This window comes from Dermacentor andersoni, chromosome 10 (genome assembly GCF_023375885.2).
Source record: "Dermacentor andersoni chromosome 10, qqDerAnde1_hic_scaffold, whole genome shotgun sequence".
Taxonomy (NCBI): Eukaryota; Metazoa; Arthropoda; class Arachnida; order Ixodida; family Ixodidae; genus Dermacentor; species Dermacentor andersoni.
Window position 1 is genome coordinate 125,896,637 of NC_092823.1, and position 20,729 is coordinate 125,917,365.

General features: G+C 44.4%; 1 protein-coding gene across 2 annotated transcripts in view; it reads left to right on the forward strand.

Annotated features, from left to right (window-relative positions):
• LOC126544958 (NF-kappa-B inhibitor alpha-like) overlaps positions 1 to 19,599 on the forward strand; it is a 37,286-nt gene extending 17,687 nt beyond the window's left edge. Inside the window, exons 3-8 of one of the 2 annotated variants that reach the window (XM_050192537.3) lie at positions 1,695 to 1,938; positions 3,744 to 3,849; positions 4,446 to 4,616; positions 7,139 to 7,324; positions 7,766 to 8,053; positions 10,203 to 19,599. In XM_050192537.3, the coding sequence (XP_050048494.1) occupies positions 1,695 to 1,938; positions 3,744 to 3,849; positions 4,446 to 4,616; positions 7,139 to 7,324; positions 7,766 to 8,053; positions 10,203 to 10,295 (1,088 nt within the window). In that variant the 3' untranslated portion in view covers positions 10,296 to 19,599. The remainder of the gene's footprint in view (positions 1 to 1,694; positions 1,939 to 3,743; positions 3,850 to 4,445; positions 4,617 to 7,138; positions 7,325 to 7,765; positions 8,054 to 10,202) is intronic. The other variant, XM_055078031.2, reaches the window with a different exon arrangement.
• Positions 19,600 to 20,729: the final 1,130 nt, after the last annotated feature.

Consider the following 20,729-nt stretch of genomic DNA (forward strand, 5'->3'; position numbering starts at 1 on the left):
GTTGTTGCTTTCCTTGGTGTCGCATGGCCTCGTATATCTTCAGTACCTGTAATGGGAGCCAGTGGTCCACTGTGGTTGCACTACATTTTATCACTGTTGTTGCTAGAGCATAAACAACTTTAACTGGGCGCTGCTGCTGCTCTGTGCCAGTCTGTGCCCACTCTTTGCCTTCTGTATGATGTGGGATGAAAGATTGTTGATGTGACTCTGACCATGTCCCCACAAACTGGGACCAGCTACATTTGAACCTCATTATAACGAATTATCAGATATAATAAAAAAAAAAATCCATAATATGCCTCACTGATATCAGCATGCTACGAATTATATGCTGATAACAAACATCAGGTATAGTGAAACTATCTTTTCCCTCACATGCTTCGTTATAATGAATTTCGACTGTACTGGAAAAGTGACCCTCGATTTCGTCGTCGCTTGGCTGCAATTCTCGTTTTGCATGTTGAATTACAATCACGCTCAGCTGCCCTCACCTTCTGATGATGAGGTGAGGGCCGTTCCCAAGCGTGAGACATTAACCACTTCGCGTCAACTCTGCAGCTGCGCGTAACTGTCGCGCTTCTGCGAAAGCCAGACACGAGACATTGCCCTGCCACATCTTTTCAGAGGGAAACAGGAACGTGACGAGAAGTTATGTACTGATGTCTCAAAACTTGAATTAGCCTGGGAATTAAAAAGCCTCGTTGCAAAAAAAATTGAACTGAAAGGATTTGTGATTGCAAGTTCATGTCCCACCTCCCACATTGCTGTTGGAAGTATGTGCTTTTGCTCATTGTTCACTCCAGGTGCATGTTGACGAATGAACACTGACAAGGCACAAATACTAAGCACCTTAGTGAAGTCCCTGCGTTCTTCTGCAGTGGCACCATATAGCATGTACTTGGCAAATGACTGCTGTTGCTGTCAAGGCTTTGTTGAACACCGAGTTTTTGTCCACCTTTCCTGTGTGTGCGTGTTCACATATAACACACAAGTCTTCCAACAAGATGACACAGACTAGTGCAGAAATATAACTTGCTATCTCGTATAAAACTCCAAGCCTACTATGTTAAATTCCTTGAGCCAAACATGCAAGCACAATATGGATTACAAGGTAAGCAGACAAAAATAGTGCGGTTTTCATTGCAGATTGTACGGAGATGGTTAACATTTGAAATCGCAAAAGAAAAGTGGTCTTAGAATTAGTGCAGGGTGTGCATTGAGTAAATTTTTATTTATGTTTAAGGCAGTGCTATCGAGGTCACACACTTTATCATAGCAAAGTGAGCTCGCCAAACACACTCGCTGGCAAGTGCACTCCACGGGAAGTGTTGCTAAACCTTGTAACATTACAGCCAGCAACCAAACATTGAAGTACACTCGCCCAAAGTGGCATTAGATTTGCCTCATCTGTCCCAGGTAAAACTTGCCGTCTCGTACAAAAATCCCATGTAACTGCATGCTACTACAACAGAGGCACAGTAGTTTACATGTCGCCGACTTGGAATCTAGCTTTAGATGCCAACAAATTCTCCTTTCCGAAAAACTTCTGCTAAGGAAACATGATGTCATGGTGGTGGCACCTGCAGGAAGTGTGCCACAGCAGCTGGATGATGCACCACTGTTGCTAGGACAATGATGCTACGTGCCACTATCACTGTGCTAAGTTACACATGTCTTGTGCCTCCGTGATGCAGCAACAGATCCGGACATCATCTCCAAGTCAACCTGCAGCATGCTGGACTCTGGTGTGCTCGACGAGGAAGCTCATCACAGCGGTGAGATCAAGGCCACGGCGTCAGCGTCGGCAACAAAACTGGACAGCGGCTACATTGAGCCGTCCTCATCGGCATTGTTGCTTGAGGAGGACTGCGAGACACAGCTGCTGAGCCGGAAGCTTGGCGTGCGAGAGATGTATGCGCAAGATGACGATGGTGACACGTAAGTTCATGCCTTGCTCTACGCTTGCATGCAGATGAAACCATTGTGTTGGTGGGAACCTGTCATTTAGTTGAGGTTCGAAGGGCAACATTTTTAGTCTCACAAGGAGGGTGTACTCTTCATGAAAGGTGAATTACACTGTACTGTAGTTATTTCTCAAGCTAGTTTTGTTTTTAATGCCTCAGACAAGCTGTAACTTGAATTGTGGTAAATAGTGAGAAATCTGACGCGCATATTTTTGAGATGTTTGCTGGAATTGAGACCACCGCACAAGGTATTCGCGCTTTGAACTTTGCAGCCATTCAGTACACGAGTCTTACTACAGGGTTGTTCTATGCACACTTATAAAGCAAACTTTATTGCTCCCCATGCTGAGCTGTCCTCTTGGAAAGCCACCGCTGGGTCTCTTGGCCACCACACATTGCTACTGTGAATGATTTTGCATGACCCACAACTCGTGTTGGAGAGAATCCAACTTCCAAAGATGAAGGTTAAAGCATTTCATTCACAAATATCTTACTGCTTCAGACAAATGCCTGAGCTGGACCAGCCTAGAAGTTCTGACGTCTTTGAATTTGCACATACTGACTGTATAAGCTCATTGCATGAGGCTGCAGGCTAGATTCCCAACATGGCAGCCCCATTCCATTGTGTGTGGAATGCAAAAAATGGTCACGTACAATGCTTTGGGTGCACTCTGAAGAACCTTGGGGTATCAGAATCAGTCTTAAACTGTCCACTAGGGCCTTTCTTGTAAACCAACATGCAGTTATAAGACTTCAAGCCCCATAATTCAGCCTGTTTCTTGCAGCTATGTCCACCATAAGGTCTTGTTCCTTTGTTCCTTCTTTCATCGGTTGTTTCTTCACGCTGAGCTACCATCTTCTTCGTGCTTTGAAGGAGAGGGTAATTTTATTCTTGCGTGAGACAGCAAAATTTGTCCCCTATTCCCCGCCGCTCTGCTCCCATCAGGCGGTGGTAAAACCAGGGGCAAGACAAGCTTACCCTTCACTCTCGCGAAGCACCTGTCTACCACCTTGCTTCAGATGCTAGACATGTCCCGAACTTTCCCGAGTGTTGTTTGCCCAAGTCTGTATTTTGCCAACTTTAGCAGGATCAGAGCAAGGTCTGCTGAGCTATAAAAGTACAACATGGCCCATGTAAATTTGATTGCGCAACGCTCTTGTTGAGTGAATAATGCTGTCATTTCTTTAAATTCTAACATGTACACGCACGCCCTTTATGAAAGGGATCACACAACCGCTTGCCCTGTGATCCGTGGCAACTGCAGGGGCCATTTTGAGCCTCTTTTATTTGACTGTAGCCGTGGCTTGGCATTCATAGTTTTTCAGGCAACCAGTTTGCTTGCACTAGTAGCTGTCAAGCCTTTCCTAGTCAGCCAACATAGGGTGCAGCCAATGTAGGGTGCAGGCCTCGCGCTCGCTTGTTACCTTTCATAAAGGTGGTGTGTGTACTGTGTTCTTTTGCACTTCGCTATCTCTATTGGTAAAATAGCAGTGAACCCTGTACCATAACAATGTTGTATCATAAATAACACTATTCCAAATTTATGTAATGTAGCACTGTAATATAAAGTTCAGTACATATAATTGTACATACTCTGCATATGCGTATTGTGAATGCAATGTCAATGTGCGACTGGCAGAAAAATCAACAATATGCTGATTGTCATGTAGATGGGAGCTTTAAACTCTCCAAATGGATATCTGCACTTTTGTTTGTCCCAAGGTTTTCTGGGAGTGAAGTGAAATTTCATTTGGTTCCTCTTTGATCTTTGTTGACAGGCTCCTTCACGTCTCTGTCATCAAAGGCTGGACAAGTCTGCTTCTGCGCATAATCCGCGAAACACCGCATCCGGACCTCCTGGACATCCAGAATGACTGCGGCCAGGTCAGTGGGTGTAGCATTATCAGCATCATTGATGTGTGTGTGCTGCATTCTGTGTTTGCCCTGTCTTGCAGCCTAAATTAGCTGGCACAACTGGCTAGTATATGATGTCTGCTAGATATCTTATATTAGATCTGCTACAAAACGGTTAAGGTAAACAAAAGTAGAAAGAGCTCTTTTGAACAGAACCAAGCTTGTGTAGATGAGAGGCTGTTTGATCAAAGAATTCTGACAGGTGTATTCAAGTTCTCATGCTTTTTTGATAAAACGTGAGAAATCAGGGATGCAAAGTTAGTGCTGTCTGCCATGCAAGCAAAAAAAAGAAAAGAGAGAATGGTTGACCGTAGAGCTGCTAGTTCTACTTTTGCATGAGTATGCTAATGTTGTTTTACTGAGTGCACACCATTTTCATCTGTTACTTTTTAAACTTTCTAGTGTTGCACTGCGTTGTAGCTTTTATGCTTGAAAGAGTTGTTCTTCAGTGCATGAAAGAAAAATGCAGCGTTACCATTGCACTCTGTTTCCATCAGCGAGACGTGCTTGAAAACTTGTGTCTGATCTCTCACACTTATTTCTTTTTTTCTTTTTTCCTCCAACAGACTGCTCTTCACGTGGCCGCTCTATGCAGCAGGCACCACGAGGCCCGCCTGCTTGTCGTCGCCGGGGCAACGGTGGACGTGACAGACGACGGCGGCCGAACGCCGCTGCACCTCGCGTGCCAACGAGGTGACTGCAGGTTGTCCAGCGACCTGCTTGCGGATGTTACCGAGGTGAGCCGAGTGGGGGTCGCTTAGTAGACATGCGCAAGGATGACTGCAGACTTATCTGTCTTGTGCCCTCTCCCCGGAACTTGAAAGACTGGCAAAGCTGTAGGCAAGCTGCACTCCACGATCGAATGGAAAATGATAAATGTACGCAATCTTTGCAGGGCCACTAAAGAGAAAAGTGAGTTCAGCTGTTTTAGTAAATCATCTTTCTACAATACCAAAAAAAAAAAAAGTTGGCATTCGCTTAGCTCATCTATGCCAGGATATACATAGCGAAAGCTAAGGCATAGCATGGTTAGCCTTGGTGAATCTTGATTGCAAGTCCAGGTTAGTCTGGTTGTCTAGCTATGTTGCAGCATTTAGCCAGTCGTCCAGCGCACTGTTAGTCTGTTTCCTGGGCGATTCGTTTCCTCTTCATCTCATTCTGATATCGATCCCAGGCCTCCTCCTGCTTATCAGAATTGTCGCCGTCCATACTGCCACCTCAACTGTGGTTGCGGCGCACGCGAGCTCTCCTTTTCAATCCTCCGACATGTTATCAGGCATGCGACGCAGCTGGCGAAGCGAGTGGAGGCGAGCGCAACGACAAGGAACGCGGTGCGGCGTCATTCCAAACGGCGGCGAGGCGCTGCGCTGCGCAGCGGCGGAACACCTGTGGCTCCGTGCTACTAGTGGCACATGCACAGTAGTGACTAGGGAGCGAGAGAGAGAGAAATATCGGTGGCGACGTGTGCGCTTTGACGTCATGTGCCTCCTCAGAGCACCGCCACGGCGAAATCGCAAGTTCGCGGCCAGTAAAGCTTTCGCCTTTAAAAAAAAAGTGCCCTTGCCATGAAAGGAGGCTTGGTGTGCCAGAAGAGACAAAAGAAAAGTATGGGTGGTGATGTCGCCTTGAAGTTCTTGTGCCGACTTACCACGTTGTCATAAATTTTGTGTCTGCCCTGGCCCAGTTAATTAACACCTATTTAAATAAACTAGAGAAGGCTGTATCCTATAGAAGCAAAAAATTTAACTTGTCGAGTTTTGAGAATTTTTGCTCTACCATGACAGCCTGAGTGTGACGGAATACTTTGAAATTCATGATTTGGCATCGATGTACCAGCAATGTAGATTCAGTGCCAAGCATAAAAAAATAAAATTGGAGGTTCAGCCTTTGTTAAGTCTTGTAATCAGTCTCTTTCCGTGAAATTAAAAAAGATAGTTTTCAATGAGTACCTGATCAGTCTATAAACTGCTTTTTAGTGTTTCTTTTTTTGTGTCTTAAGAGATACAAAGGATGCAGATCAGGAAACCCCCAGGTAGTCATGGTTAATCAGGAGCCCTCGTTTATAGCCAGGTGCTGATTATTTGGGATGCTATAATCAGTCAGTCCATGAGTCAGTGTTAACAGAGCTAGCCTAGTTGAGTGTGTTGTATAGTGTTTTGACTGCTTTAATTATGCCCAGTCTACAGTCTGGTGATCTTTCGTAATCTGGGCTGGGATAAAGTAATAATGCTAGTCTAATGCCATTCCTTGACACACGTTACCATAGGGTTACAGTGCACGATAAAAGTGGCATAGAATCAAGTGGAAGGAATCACTACATTATGCCAGCCCTACCCCTCTGCGTGTTCTGTGTTTTCAAAGGTGACCTATGTTTTCCTCAGCACAATACGCATGGGGTAGGGTTCTTCGAAAGGGGAGAATTGAGTCTTGGAATTTCCATCTCCCGCTTTCCCCATGTTTTCCCTGTTGGGACAGGCATTTCACGCCGAGCTGCCGTCTTCTTTGTGCTATAAAGAAGGGGGCAAACTTTTGTTGTTAGCGCGTGAGACAGCAGAATTTGTCCTCTATTCCCCGCTGTTGGTCTCTTTTGGGCAGCGGTAAAACCAGGGGCAAGACATGCTTGCTTCCCTTTGCAGGCGCAGTGCTGAGCATGGACTGCGAAAGACAGTGTGGGAGGCGCTTGGCTACACTTGTCGTTGCATTATGTGTTTTACACCACAAAACCCAACATGTGATGTACATTCAGTTGGGCACCTCAAAATTCCGATTAATGTGCGCGAAACTTGAAATGCAAGAGCTGTTGTAGCGTTTTTTACTTACTAGAGTGAAACTTCAGTTGCAGCCAGCCAGCAGACCAATTATGCACCAATGTGTGTTGATTTCGTGGTCAACTAGGGCACTTGCCAGGCTAGTTGGTTTGGATTCATAATAGATGCTGCTCCATGCCTATTGTGAAGTCTGCGTTTGCCCTTTTCTGACGGCAGTGTCTCGGCGTCTTCTAAGTATAGGTGCTTGAAGTATTATTTCTTTTTTTTTTTTATGTTAGCGGGACCAAAACTTTCTGAAGGATTTAAGTTCACCTTCTGGCCTAGAATTGTCATTCGGAATCTGGTCGCGTTTTGATTGCCATTAACTCGTCTCATGTTTCCCGAGTCGCTTTCTGACGATTGGCGCCTTGTCACTCTCGGCCTCTGGCTTTTCTCTCTGTCTCTTTGTGATGGGCCCCCCTCGTGCTCTCCCCCACCCTCCTCGCCTTCAGGAGGAGACTGACTTCTTGCAGCCCCGTTACGGCGTGCGTCCTGGGCGGCGCGACTCGGCCCGCACCGCTGCCTTGGTGTCCCAAAGGACACTGACGGGTGACACGGCTCTCCACCTGGCGGTCCGGTCTGGCTCGCTGGATCTCATTGAGCTGCTGCTGCACCACGTGCCTGACCCCAACGTTCGGGTAAGTGACCCCGAGGGGTTGCGATAAGTATTCGTTTCTGCAAACACCATCAAAGATGATTGTCGGAGTCAGCGATAGCTATCCGGTCACCTCGCTGGCAATTCTTGTGTGGAGAGAATGCAGCCTCGTGTTTGCCCTCCCCCTCCCTCTTTTCTCCTAGGTGCGTGACATCATTGCCTGCACCAACCAATCACTCTCCGACCTGTCTCCTCCCCATGCATGCGCATCCTTCCTGGCTATGTACTCTTCCTCCTCACCTGTGCTTCTCTCTCAACTCTTTACTCCTTCCTCCTCACTCTTGTTACCCTCTAACATGTTAGGTTGTCATCTACCAATCATGAAAACTTGGGGCAAGTAGCTAAAGAGAGCTTTGTTGCAAAGCTGATGTCAACCTAAGCATTTGAAGCAGTGAATTTTTTTCCCCCGTGCTGCGCGACGCAGGAACGGTACTGTGGTGCCACTCCTCTCCACTTGGCCTGCCGGCTGGGCCGGCCAGACCTGGCCGATGCGCTGCTCCGGTCTGGCCGTGTCGATGTCAATGCCACCGACTATGGCCGCAAGACAGCGCTGCGCCACCTGTGGGACGCGCAGCGGCAGAATCCGCGCAGCAAGGACATGCTGCGCCTGGTGCTGCTGCTGCGAGACCACGGCGGCACACCCATTGTTGACCCAGGTTCCGAGGAGGAGGATGACTCGGAGGACAGCTCTGAGGATTACGATTACTCTGAGGTGAGGAAGTCCCTTTGAGGCAGCTTGTGCATGGCAGTGAGATGCAAATGTCAGTACTCCTTAGCACCATCTTGGGATGTTATGCAGATAACAATGTTTGGCATCCACATTCGTTCACAATTCACACCTGCCCCCAACCACCAAACTTTCTTCGAAGTTTATAAATTTGGGCTGTGCCTATGAGTATGCACGCTTGCCATTGGCCGCAGTGGCGTCGTGCTCTGATTGCCTAAGGGATCAGTTGGCCATGAATGGTGGACGATAGGAATGGCACAGAACCAATGGAAGGAATTGCTGCATTAGGACAGCACTGCTTCCCTGCGTCTTCTGTTGGACCATGCATGTCACGCTGAGATGCCGTCTTCTTTGTGTTATAAAGGAGGGGGCAATTTTCTTTAATGCGTGAGACAGCAGAATTTGTCCCCTATTCCCCGCTGCTTGTCTCTTTTAGGCAGCGGTAAAACCAGGGGCAGGACATGTTTCCATTTTTTGCACGTTACTGTGCAGAAGTGGTGCTAAGCGTGGACTGGAAAGATGAATTAATTACACATCTAACTCAACCATTTGACCATCTGCATCTGCAGCAGTTTCCATCTACAGTCGAACCCAACTATTTTGAACCCGTTTGCTTCGAATTACCCTGTATATCAAACGATTTCTGAACACGGTATAGTTACAATGAGTATATGTAGCAAAAATTCCGCTTACATCGAACAAAAATAGCATCAACTCTCAATATATCGAACGTCAAGCTGCACAAAAGTGCCTCCAGAAGTTGGCTTTCCCTCGTGGCAGCAGGAGAACTTGACGGCGCGACTCCATCCAACTGTTCTGCCTGCCACGCCGTGTCGTGCGAGACGTCGGCACCCCCCTGCAAAATATGATCCTGGCCTGCCCGCAGCGCTTGCTCAGACAGCCAATCAGAGGCTCTCGGGTAGTATCGCTGCTTTTCTGGTTCATTGTGTTTGCGCCTTCTGGGCCTTCTCCCGCAGTGCTGCCGTGATGGCTAATGCCAAGCGACAAAATTTGCCTTTCACTGTGAAGCTCGAAATCATGAATAGAGTCGAATGCGGTGAGAAGTCAGATGTCGCCGCAGTGTGCAAGATTCCGAGGAGCACCCTCAGCATGATCTTGAAGGAAGAATAGAGAGAAGATTACGGTTAAAGTGGACAAACTCGTGACCTGGTACCTGTGGCGCCCAAAGCGTACTCACGGTGACTTCGAGGTGGCAGTGTGCAAGTGGCTCATCCGAAATTGCTTCAGACTTGCCGGCTTCTGCGTGCGCGGTGGTGACTCCGAAAATTTTGATGAGTGCGACGGAGCTGTTGCCGGTGTCACCAAAGTTTGGAGCGAGCTGTCAGAATTTCCGCAAGCCGTTAACAGATCAACTGTCGAGGAGTTTGTGAGTGCAGATATTGGTGTAGCGACCACGGGAGAACCAGAAACTGAAGACTACATTGCAGACATCGTACCGAGCACAAGTGATAGTGGGCACAATGAGGAAAGCAACGACAATCCTTTGCCGACATCATCAGAGATGATTGGTGCACTCGCACTAGTCCGGCGCTTTTGCGTGAATGCGGAAGATTGCAGCCTCAGCTGCTCTGACTCTTTAGACAATGTGGAGAAGTGTGTGCATTGCACGCAGTGAAGTTGCCCAAGCAGAAGAAAATACAGGACTATTTCATGCGAAACTAAGCTAGTTTCATCGATAAAATGCTTTTATAAATGGTATGTGCTTTTATGGCACCCAATTCTTCAGCAGCCTTATATCGAAGTCTGCCCTATATCAAACTGATACGCTTTATTTTTTTTTGCAAGTTCGATATAACTGGTTTCGACTGTATTGCTTTGGCATTCCTTCATGGTGGCAGTAAAATTTTGTTATATTAAAATTGCATGCAAACACACTTCGTTGTATTGAGGCTCAATATGCGTGGTGTTCTATAGACCAAAAGTTACAAAAAGTTAAATGCTTTGTTATATTGAGAATTTCGTTATATTGAAGTTTATTATATCGAGGATTAACTGTATATGGCGAATACACAGAATAGACAGTATGCTTTTAAGAAAGGCTCAACCATGGTCACACAGTGGTCCTTGGGCATCAGTGCAGGATATTAATCTAGGGATGCTGGTCACTTTTCAGGATGACGAAGAGGATGTTCAAGCAGTGGCCAACGCCATTAACAACAGGCTGCCACACGGGACGCCCCGAGTGAATGACATCGGTACCTCATAGCAGACCCACAAGGCGTGTCTTTCCCACATTTAAGCTCTTTCCTTCATGTCAACCTTATCATCTTCTGCATCATCATTGGGACCTTCAAGCATCCATCGGCAAGACGATTGCAAGCGGACCGTGCATTGTTTTCCCTACTGGCACCATACTTGAGTTTCACCTCTCGATTATTTCTCCCTGTACAACTGTGCAACTTGTCGGCAAGCCCCCTTTGTGTTGATTGTGTGAGTGAAATTTGAAACTGATTCTTTTGCTTCCGTAAGGCCATTTGGGATCTAGCATTTCGTGTTGAAGTCATAGTTCAGTGTTGAATAATCCTGAAGTTGTGCCGAATCATTTCATAGGCTGCAAGCGATGTTGAAAACTTGCATGATTGTGGTGACACTATCATTCCGATTGTTGTTGCACTGTGTCCACATTTACGCATGGAGTTTGCGCCTTTTGTCAGGGTTGCATGGTCTTTTGAAGCCCTGTTCGCGTGGCTGTGTTCTCTCCATCCTGTCACCGCTGTAGTATCTTGGGTTTATGTCAGAAAAGAGACTTTTCAGGCTAATCTACTGAAACTGGCCATCCACGACATGGGTCACTGCTCTGTCGCAATGGCTGTGACAGAAATCCTTCAGCTAGAAAGGGACAAATTGGGAATATCTGAAATGCTATCAAAGGCCACAGAGACACCCCGATCATCCTTATGTGTGCAGATATTTGGTTGTCGTGGAAACATTGTTGGCATTTCATGGAAGAAGGCAGTATTTCTCCTGGTGCATATGCGCAATTGCACACCACGGGACATATGTAACAGTCGCAACCCGAAGAAACGTTCACATTGGTTGCTGAACTGCTAAGCTTAAATTGGTTCGATTGCATCTGAAGGAGAGTTCAGTTGTTCAAAGACTGTCAATATGTACACCACCTGGTGCCACCTGTTTTAAGGCCATTTCATCATTTAATTGACACTTCTCTTCTCATGGTAGTGATGTGACAGCGGCGTGACGATAGTGTGATTGGCAACGTGATGAAATCGATGACTGCTGGGTGAACAAGGGCCAAGATTTCTTGTGCCCTGGTAACTGTCCCTTGCATCCTGACCATTTGTCTTGGCTTGAAGGGGCTAGGATGTGGTCCTTCAGTTTTGTGTTGCATACGAGCTACATCCGCCCGACGCAGTACGTGTGCGTGTACCTGTGTATACATAATAGTGAACGGCGGGGGACCATTGTTTCTATTATTTCTTGTAAGGTTTGTAGGGAGCATTATTTATTATTAGTGTGTCATCAAAAACCATAAAGGTTTGGTTAACGTTTTTCACATTACATTTGTTGTCATGTACATTGTGCACCACATCTGCATGTGTGTGAGGTTGTGCGTGCATGAGATATCAGTTATATACGATCACCCGCTTGTATGGCAAGCCTGCCAGCAGCGAGTTTCTCTTCAGTAGGGCCTTAGTTTTCGGTTCTTCACTTCCTGTAAAATAGGAACTTGTTGTGTAGGCACAACCATGTTAAATTTGTGTAGAAAGTCTGAAATTAACCAAGCCAGCAGCGGTGATTGGAAGACGGACACAAAGCTTTCCACATAGGCCAAAGTTTGCAGTTTGCACGGTTGTGTTGGAAATGGCTGCTTAATTGGATAACAGAAAAGATGTTGACCTACAGTTTACAGGTATCATGGGACTTGCTTGAAATGCTTGTTTTATAGAAGGGCTGAAATCCGAGCCAGTTGGTACATACTTGAAGGAAAAAAACCAGTCAAAAAACACAAAGGACAAGAGGAGAGGTCCACACCTCTCCTCTTGTCCACCTCTCCTCTTGTTTTATCTTACATTCAGGTCAGTCATGTTGGTATCTTCAGGATTCTACGCCATTGACCTGTAGGCGCCGATGTTGCCGATTCTGTTAACTGCGACAGTGGTTCAGTGAGTGTGGCATTCTACTGCACAAGAGGTTGCGGGTTCATTTGCCTGGCATGCCAGCCGCATTCCAATGAAGGGTGGGCTGCGGTGATGTCTTTGCACAGAGGCTTCTGGGAACATAAGTGGTCAGAGTCAGTTAGGCTGCTCAGCTTCAGTGTCCTTATGACCGCAGGCATGAAATTCCTGTCAGTGGAAGATTTCTGCTTTTGCTGGGCATTAGGCTGGTTCACTTCCCAGCTGCTGCAATGCGAATGTTACACAATGCAGGTGCGCCTATTCAACGGCCCAGTTTTCAGCATTCATTGAACCCAAGGACATTTCTAACAAATCTGGATCGCTTCTCCACAGTGTCCCCCCTTACGCTAACTGTAGCATCATAGCATAAAAATCTTGTCTTAGGCACAGCCCTTTCTGTTTTAAACGGCTGGCTTCACCTGCGATCGACATTAAATGAGACACTTGACAGGTGTGTCTCGTGCTCCCATGCCGCTTGAAATTTGACTCGAGTCCAGTGTACAGCAATGCCCGAAGTCCAAAAGAAAAATATATATATGTGTGTATATATGTAGGAAATTTTCTAAGTGAACGTGTAGAGTCCTGTGTGTAATGCCTAATGCTGTTCTACTGTATTTGCATTGACGCGAGCCCAGTTTTTCTAATGCATCACATTTCAGGTCTAATCTGTGTCTGTTGTTCTTGTCATGCGTTATACTTCGGTGGTTCCTTTCCTTTTGGCATGTTGTGTGGACATTGCGATTGTTTCTCTCTCTCGTGTGTAGATGTAGCAAAAATGTGCGGGGGTGAACGTTCATCTTTCTGGCGTGTGTGTGGACATTGGGAACATTTCTTTCTCTGTCATATGCAAGTGTGGCAAACGTTAATTCTTTCTTGCACGTGTGGACGTTGTTATGAACATTTTTTTCCCCAATCATGTGTGAGCGCAGCAAGTGTGCTCGACTGCAGCCTCGTATGGGCACATTCACGGCACTTCGGGGGCACCTCTGCCCCGACGTTGTCAGTTGTTTCCTTTTGCACCGTTAAAATGAACGCATTGCCATGTCTCGTGTGGCGTAACTGTACAGCCGTCTCTCTGTTTTACCAAAACCGTTTTGAGCTGTGCTGCATTGTGCAGCAAAGCTTTTTCTAGTTTTCCTCGGGTCAGAATCGTGGAAAGGCTAGTAACGACAGCAAAGTGAACAGCACTAGTTAACATTAGGTTTAGTGGCAGCTACTGACGTAATGCAAGCAATTTCCATTCATGCTACAGAATTTGTTGGTTTGATGCCTTGTACAGGAAGCTCGCTCATGGCTTTAGGTTCAAGGAGTTTTGACACATATTATTGAAGTCCTAAAAACTCTGCCACACGTTTCTCGCAAGAAAAAGGATGACAGCAAGAATGAAATTTGGGGACAACAAAGATATCCAAATTTGATATTAAAGTGGGCCTCGAAACCTTGGACAGGGCATCGTAAATGACATCATTACTCACCGAAATTTGCCTCTGTAGTGTAGCAATAAGGCTATGTATGTTGACATTGCCCATAGAGGAAATATATAGGGCTGGACTCATTTTTTCTGGCTTTGATCACTGGAACAGAGCAAGCCAGCTTATTATGATGCGATGCATCTTGGGTACTGAAACTCATTTGCAGAAACAAGTATAATATGTTATTTAGTGCGGTCTGAAGCTTGCCAGTATTCTTTTTTTCTAGGGTTTAGAGCATTTGGGCCTTCATTCAATGAAACAAAAAAAGAAACACTAAAGAAACATTGACAATAGCCTGTCAGTAGTCCTCAACATAAAACTTTCTATGAGGATACAAAAAGTGATATGTTCAGTTAACGTTTGCAGTTGGTTGCCTGATAAAGGCAAAATATATTTAATAGTCCATATGCTGATGTGTAAATGTGGTAGCTTGTTGACAGAACTGAAACAACTTTTTGTATTTTGTTTCACTTGACTGAAATCTACAATCGGCTTCATTATATTTCCATGAGGAACACTTTGCTGCTGCTTAATAGCGTTTCCAAGTTCTGCTGTTCTCTTGTACACAAGCTTTATTGTATAAAAAGAAAATAGTGATGTTGCTTTGATTACAAGCATGTGCTTGTACTATCCACTAGGTGGTGTTGCCTTGTTGCTGTAAAATAACTACCTGTAATATATTGCACCTACTATTCTACGGTCTTCTCTCTGCTCCGAGTGTGAGTAGTGTGTGACGTGGTTCGTGTGTTGTGTGGATACATGAATGGTTTTCAAGACTACCTTTTATTTCCTTTTTCTGGAGGCAGCTGTTCGTGACCAGTCAGGTTGCAGTTAATATTCTTTTGCATACCTGTAACATGATCAGTAGATGGGCACAGATTCTGTGCATGCGCACATCAGAAAAAGAAAATTTGCGTGGTTATTGCATGGTTTGTGAGGTAGTCAAGCAGATTTTGAGTCCTTCCTTGCTTTGGTTATTGATCGTAGTTTGAGTGCCTGAATTCACAGTTGTGAACAATCCATAAGCTATTCTTGGCTACTAGAGCTTTGTACTTCTGTACTCTCTGCACCACCTCCAATGGCGCTGGCATGTGACTGCACATTCTAAGAGCCTTGTAGGGTCACGTCCCTAGCTATTCTTAGTGGTAGCTCATCGCCAATGCCAGTGCGCAGGTTCAATCCTGCCTGTGGCAATCACGTTTCAATGGGTGCGTATCAGAGGAACTCCAGTTGTTCAAAATTAATTTGGAGTCCCCTGCTTTCGGTGGGCCTCATGTCAGATGGTACTTTTGGTACGTAAAACCCTATACTTCAATTTTTTAACACCAGTGCTTGGCCGCACGTTTTCATCGGCGCTCTGGTCATAAGACTGCTTCAGGGCTGCGATGCAGGCTTCTTTGGTGGCTGTTCCATGATTGACACTTCATACCAACCGTGCTGCCACGTAAAAATTGTTGAACTCCTTTAAACTTAGTCGCCCTCATGTAAGCTTGAGCGGCTTGTTGTCTTATTACGCCTTCTTTGTTTAGTTTGTGTCATGTCAATGCTGCCTTCAGAAAGCAACAAAGAAACCAAGCCTACCACTACCCTTACCTGTTTTTTCAGTCCTTGACTCGTGTGTGTGTGTGTGTGTGTGTGTGTGTGTGCTTGTGTGTGCTTGTGACATCTGTATCTTTATTTTTTTAGAAACGCAGAGGAAGTGTGGAGAAAGCGCAAGAAAAGTAATTGTGCACCACACTTCCTTCGAAAACGGAACGACACTGCCTGGATTTCCTGGAAAAAAGGAACAACGCTAAAATAAATATATTGAATCAACTCTTGCCAGTTGAGGATATAACCAGCAGCGACTGCCGAGAAGCAAAGTGTACATAGCCTCGTCACAGGCGACGAGAAATGATTTTAACGCAGAGTTTAAATGAAATCTCTAAAAGCGTGCCCGGTCGTTGCTCGGGCCGCTTTTTCAAGGAACAGTCGACCCTCACTGCTGTCGGGGCATGCCTGTTGTTTTCCGAGGGAAATTTGCATATGGATGCCGCTTAAATTTAGTAATTTTAGTGTCGTCATAACTTTGCGTTGATTGGAACTTGTTGGTGTTTGGGAGGCATCAAACATTTGCCAGTTTTGGATCTTGGAGCTGGAACAGTCTTTGCCGCCACAAAGTGTATCAGCGTTGCCGCAAGTTTGCCTGGTGGGACGCAGAGTTAAAGATCGCATATGTTTCTTCAATAATTTCTTGCAGTTATGTCATATATATATATATATATATAAGGAAATTTTTTTTTAGGAACATTCTTTATTTAGCCACTTAATGTAGCGGAAGTAGCCATTATAGTCTGTTCATTAATTCATATTTGTTCATCTACATTTATGACTGGTTTTAAGGAATATCTAGCCCTGGTATTATTGCATTGGGGGAGGAGGAGGTCAAGGCTATTACACAATATTACATAAGTCTTACAAGTTTGAAACACTTGTTGGCGAAAATTTGTCGTTTCCGGCTTTTCCGTTTCCGGCGTTTCCAACAGAGTACCCAGTCGGTAAGACAGACTGTGAATTAATAAATGGATTGTGATGGATACAGATGTATATACTCCAGGTAGAAATGATTGCTGGCAATGTTTGTAATAACACTAAATGGTATTTACGTGGTGGCAAAAGACTGTCAGTTCAAGCACCCCACAAATGTTTGGCAAATGTTAACTCTCTTCTAATCGTAATGTTTGACACTTTCAATGCGCATGCTGTTTGAAGGTGCTTGCTATTAATAGTTAATGTTCTGAGGTTCACGTTAAATCTTGTGTCGGTCTACTAGGGAAGTTTTGCCAACATGGCATTTTTGCATGAACGTTGTTTACAGACGTTACCCCGAAGGGTGATGGACGACTGTTCTGTAGACGAAAAAAAAAAATATCGAGGCAAGCTCGCTGTGTCTTTTGACGCGAGAGTCTTCGAGGAAAAAAAAATGAAATATGTAAAAAAGAGGTTTATATTCTGTACATGGCGTGTTTTCTTGAAACAAGAAAAAAAAAAAAGTTGACTGTGAAGCGAGCGTCAGTTTTGTTTTGTGGTTTGTTCAGTGAACTTCGAAGAGTGTTGAGCTTTTGATGTTGAAGTTGCAAATTTCACTGGCCGTAGCCACGGCGTGTGGAATCGAGAACCGAGTTGTACAGAGTTGTTGTGCAAAGGAAGTGCCCATTCCTTTTCCTGCTCTAGGCTTGCCCATCTTGTTGCCAGTACCCATGACAATTCACGTGGCTAGCTTTCCGATGTGTTTTAATGTGCCATATTTTCCGTCGGCACAAGTGGCATGTTTTTCTGTAATGCTGACGTAATAGCTGAATATCTTCTCTCTTGAGATAGGACAGAACTCCCGTTTTTCGTAGTTTGGCCCAAGTTTCCATCTGCTTTCCACTGGTCTATAGTTTCCTTCGTTTATTGCTTGTGGGCATCAGGCCAAACCCTGTGACTCATTGTTGTTGGCTTCTTCACACATGTCCACTTTCTTGACTGCAGGCAATTGCATATTCTTTGGTGCATATTGCATATTCTTTGGTGCAGCATATGGTAACCAACGTTCGGCACGGCGAGTAACTAGCGGAAGCAGTCATTCTGAAGTTAGGCTTAGTGGTCAGTCTGTAAGGCAACCATATGCAAAACTGCAGATGAGCGAAGCTTCGGAACATTATTACTAAGAAGCTGTGGTGCTTTTCTTGAAGCTCATTTCATCAGTTTTGTTTGTCTTCAAGATATCCCCCCCCAAAAAAACAAATGCTGTCTTTCCTTTGGAAAAGGGCTGAAACGCATAATTATGGCACTTTCTAGTGTTTCTAAGAGTCGTCTTGGTGAGACGCTTGTGCTTTTTAATGACTTACATTTGTAATCCAGCGCATATTTAACTGCCATCAACTAGTTTGCTCCTGTGAATCACCCAAAAGGTGGCCACTGTTGACGTCTGTGACCATCACTGGCAACAGGCGTTGTGGGTAGGAACAAACACATTTTCTGCAGTTGAAAAGTTGCTTGCTTGCCAAAGTTACCGAGACCATCAGGCAGTGGTTCCCAGGGGTGGCACCAGAGATTGATGTGTCCAAAGAGATGCGACGTTCACTTGTTCAGTGGTCTCTTCTGTATACTTGTGCTGTGTTCGTTGAAGCCATTACTTCCATGGCCTGACTTTGTTCAACGAGTAAAAAGGAAAACGTGATTCACGGTGTGTAAAATATGTCTTCAGCTGCGTTGAATGGTGTCCCGCATTGTGCAGGCTTAAAACATTTAAAAAAAATTCTGGTTGCAGATGAATCCACGAGAAAATCTCCGCAATGGTGTTTTTTTCTCATTGAAGTCGTACGGTTGAACCTCCGTGTAATGAAGTTGCATTCAACATTGGAATAACTTCATATATCTGATATTCATTGTATGCCTATATTCTTTACGCATCGATATCAGTGACATTTCAGATTTACTTCATCATGTGTGATAATTCGCTATATTGAGGTTCGAGTCTGCAGTAAAGATGATTTTGTTCCCCGCATGTCACGAATGATGTCTGTGTCGCGCGTCACTAGCTATGTAAATAGGCTTGGGCTCCGTGTACATTGGCAGTTTCACGTGTGTATGCATGGGTCTTGGAACACTGTGTCATGAAGAAAAAAAAGCCCAGTTTTGGGATTGTTAAAATTTTCACACACTGCATTGTTACGAAAGGTCATTGGAATGTTTGCATGAAAGCACGCACACACAAAAAAAAGGAGTTAATGACTGTATTTCATGCAGAGGCTTTAAGCACATGTAGCTGCTGTTTTTAGGTCTTTGTACAACTGTCTTTTCACTGTGGTTATGAGTCTTGGGTCAAGATGAGTGTTATCCTGGGGCTGACTGTGGTATCCCTCTTCAAAAATGTGTGATGTGCAGGAATGACCTCGTTAATGTAGCTGCTGAACTGCAGTGTATGAAATTTGTTGCATATTAAAGAAAATAAAGGAAAATCTATAACGACTGTTGGGAGCAGCTTTCAGATTTATGCCACTTTGTCAGTTAATAAAAATTTGTGTGAATTGGGGCACTTTCGAAAATATTTTCAAAAATAGTTTTTACTAAGAAGCAGACAGAACACTGTAAACCACATCATTTAGAGCTTTAAAGTGAATGTAACGAACATATTTTGTTCACTTTATGTTCTACAACACATGCTGCTTAAAGAATTACTCTCGACAGTAACTTCTCAACTTCTTTAGTGCAGCAAATTTAATCGAAATCAGTTTGGCAGTTGCCTGATCAGAGCATTTCCACACTTTTCACGTAATCCGAATAGGGAGGATGTGGCTTGAAGCTTGTTCTTAAAATTTCATTCTTTGCTCTTCCATGCCAAATCTTCAAAAAAATAATGTTGAGCTTTCATTTACGTTTATCAAAGGACGTTTGGGAGTTGCTGGATTCTTTTGTGCGATGTAGCAGGTTGCTTTTGAAGCGAGACGATCATAGTCATTTCAGCATTTTTGCATACATGTGTTCAAGTTTAAAGGTCGTTAGAGGAGTGCAAATGATACTAAAGAGTCAACACAAAACTGAAGAATCGTACAAAAAATAAAAGCTGTCTCGCATGGTACCTGAGCTAGCTTTTTAGGATGTATTTAAACGAAGTTGGTATATATGACAGTGTTATGAGGAAACGAATGAAGTTGCTTATGAAACTTCTGTACATAATGATGGCAAAAAAGTATACTTCTTCTTTTGTGTTTATATTTTATATGATATGGAAATGTAGTGTCTGTGTCTGCAAAGTTTCATTTCTTGAAATTCGCATACATAGTAGTCATAGCATTGTATATCTGTGGCTGTGTTGAGGGATGTCGGCCCTGTATGGTAATTTGCGGCTTACATTAAACCGATTTTCGCCTGTGAAGTGTTTGAGTGCTTTCCTTGTGTCAATGTTTTTCATTGGTCATTGTAATGTAGTGTTGTAGACTTTTGAATCATCCTATTTTAGGAGGAGAGGCATGATATAACACACAAATGTTGGCTCATAGATGTATGTTGAGAAATGTGTTGTCACAGCACACTCAGAAGAAAGAAAAAGTGCTTGCAACTAAATTTGTTGCAATAGCTGCTTGTTCCATAAATGCTAACCATAGTATGACTGCCACAGGCACAAATGACTCGAGTGTCAATGAAGCTCGATGGAATTGGGATTGATGTAGACTGTCAGATGTAGCATACAAGAACTGAAACATACATTGCTACAGCAAACTTTAGCAGACAAACTTGCAAGATGAACTTCAGAGGAAGCTTTAGCTCGGGTCATCATCATCAGCCTGGCTACGCCCACTGCAGGGCAAAGGCCTCTCCCATACTTCTCCAACTACCCCGGTCATGGGCTAATTGTGGCCATGTTGTCCCTGCAAACTTCTTACTTCTTAATCTCATCCACCCACCTAACTTTCTGCCACCCCCTGCTACGCTTCCTTTCTCTTGGAATCCAGTCCATAACCCTTAATGAACATCTGTTATCTTCCCTCCTCATTACATGTCCTGCCCATGCCCATTTCTTGATTTCAACTAAGATGTAAATAACTCGCGTTTCTTCCCTCACCCAATCTGCTTTTATCCCTTAAGGTTACACCCATCATTTATTTATTTAGTACATACTGCAGACCTTTCGGTCCAAGCAGAGGGGCAATAGAATGCATTGAAACAAAAGAGATCAAATTAGGAACAAGCAAATACAAATTTATACTATCTTTAGTCACACTGTGTCTGTGAACTGTCGTTCCAGTCTGATACTGTTCTGGGAAAAAAAAAATAATTTTAACGTGTCAGTTCAAGCATAATAGGGTGTTAGTGAGTCCGGATAATGCTGTCTTGTGTGCCATGTTATTGCAGGCGTTATGTAAGTCGATGGTTTAATTTCAAGCTTGTTGAGAAGAAGGGAAAGGAATTCAAGCCTTAGCAGCTTTTGGCGTGATTCAAGAGTGGGTACAGAATTTTCTGTCATAATTTTAGAGGGAGAGTCCAGTCTTGGGAAACTGCCTTTCT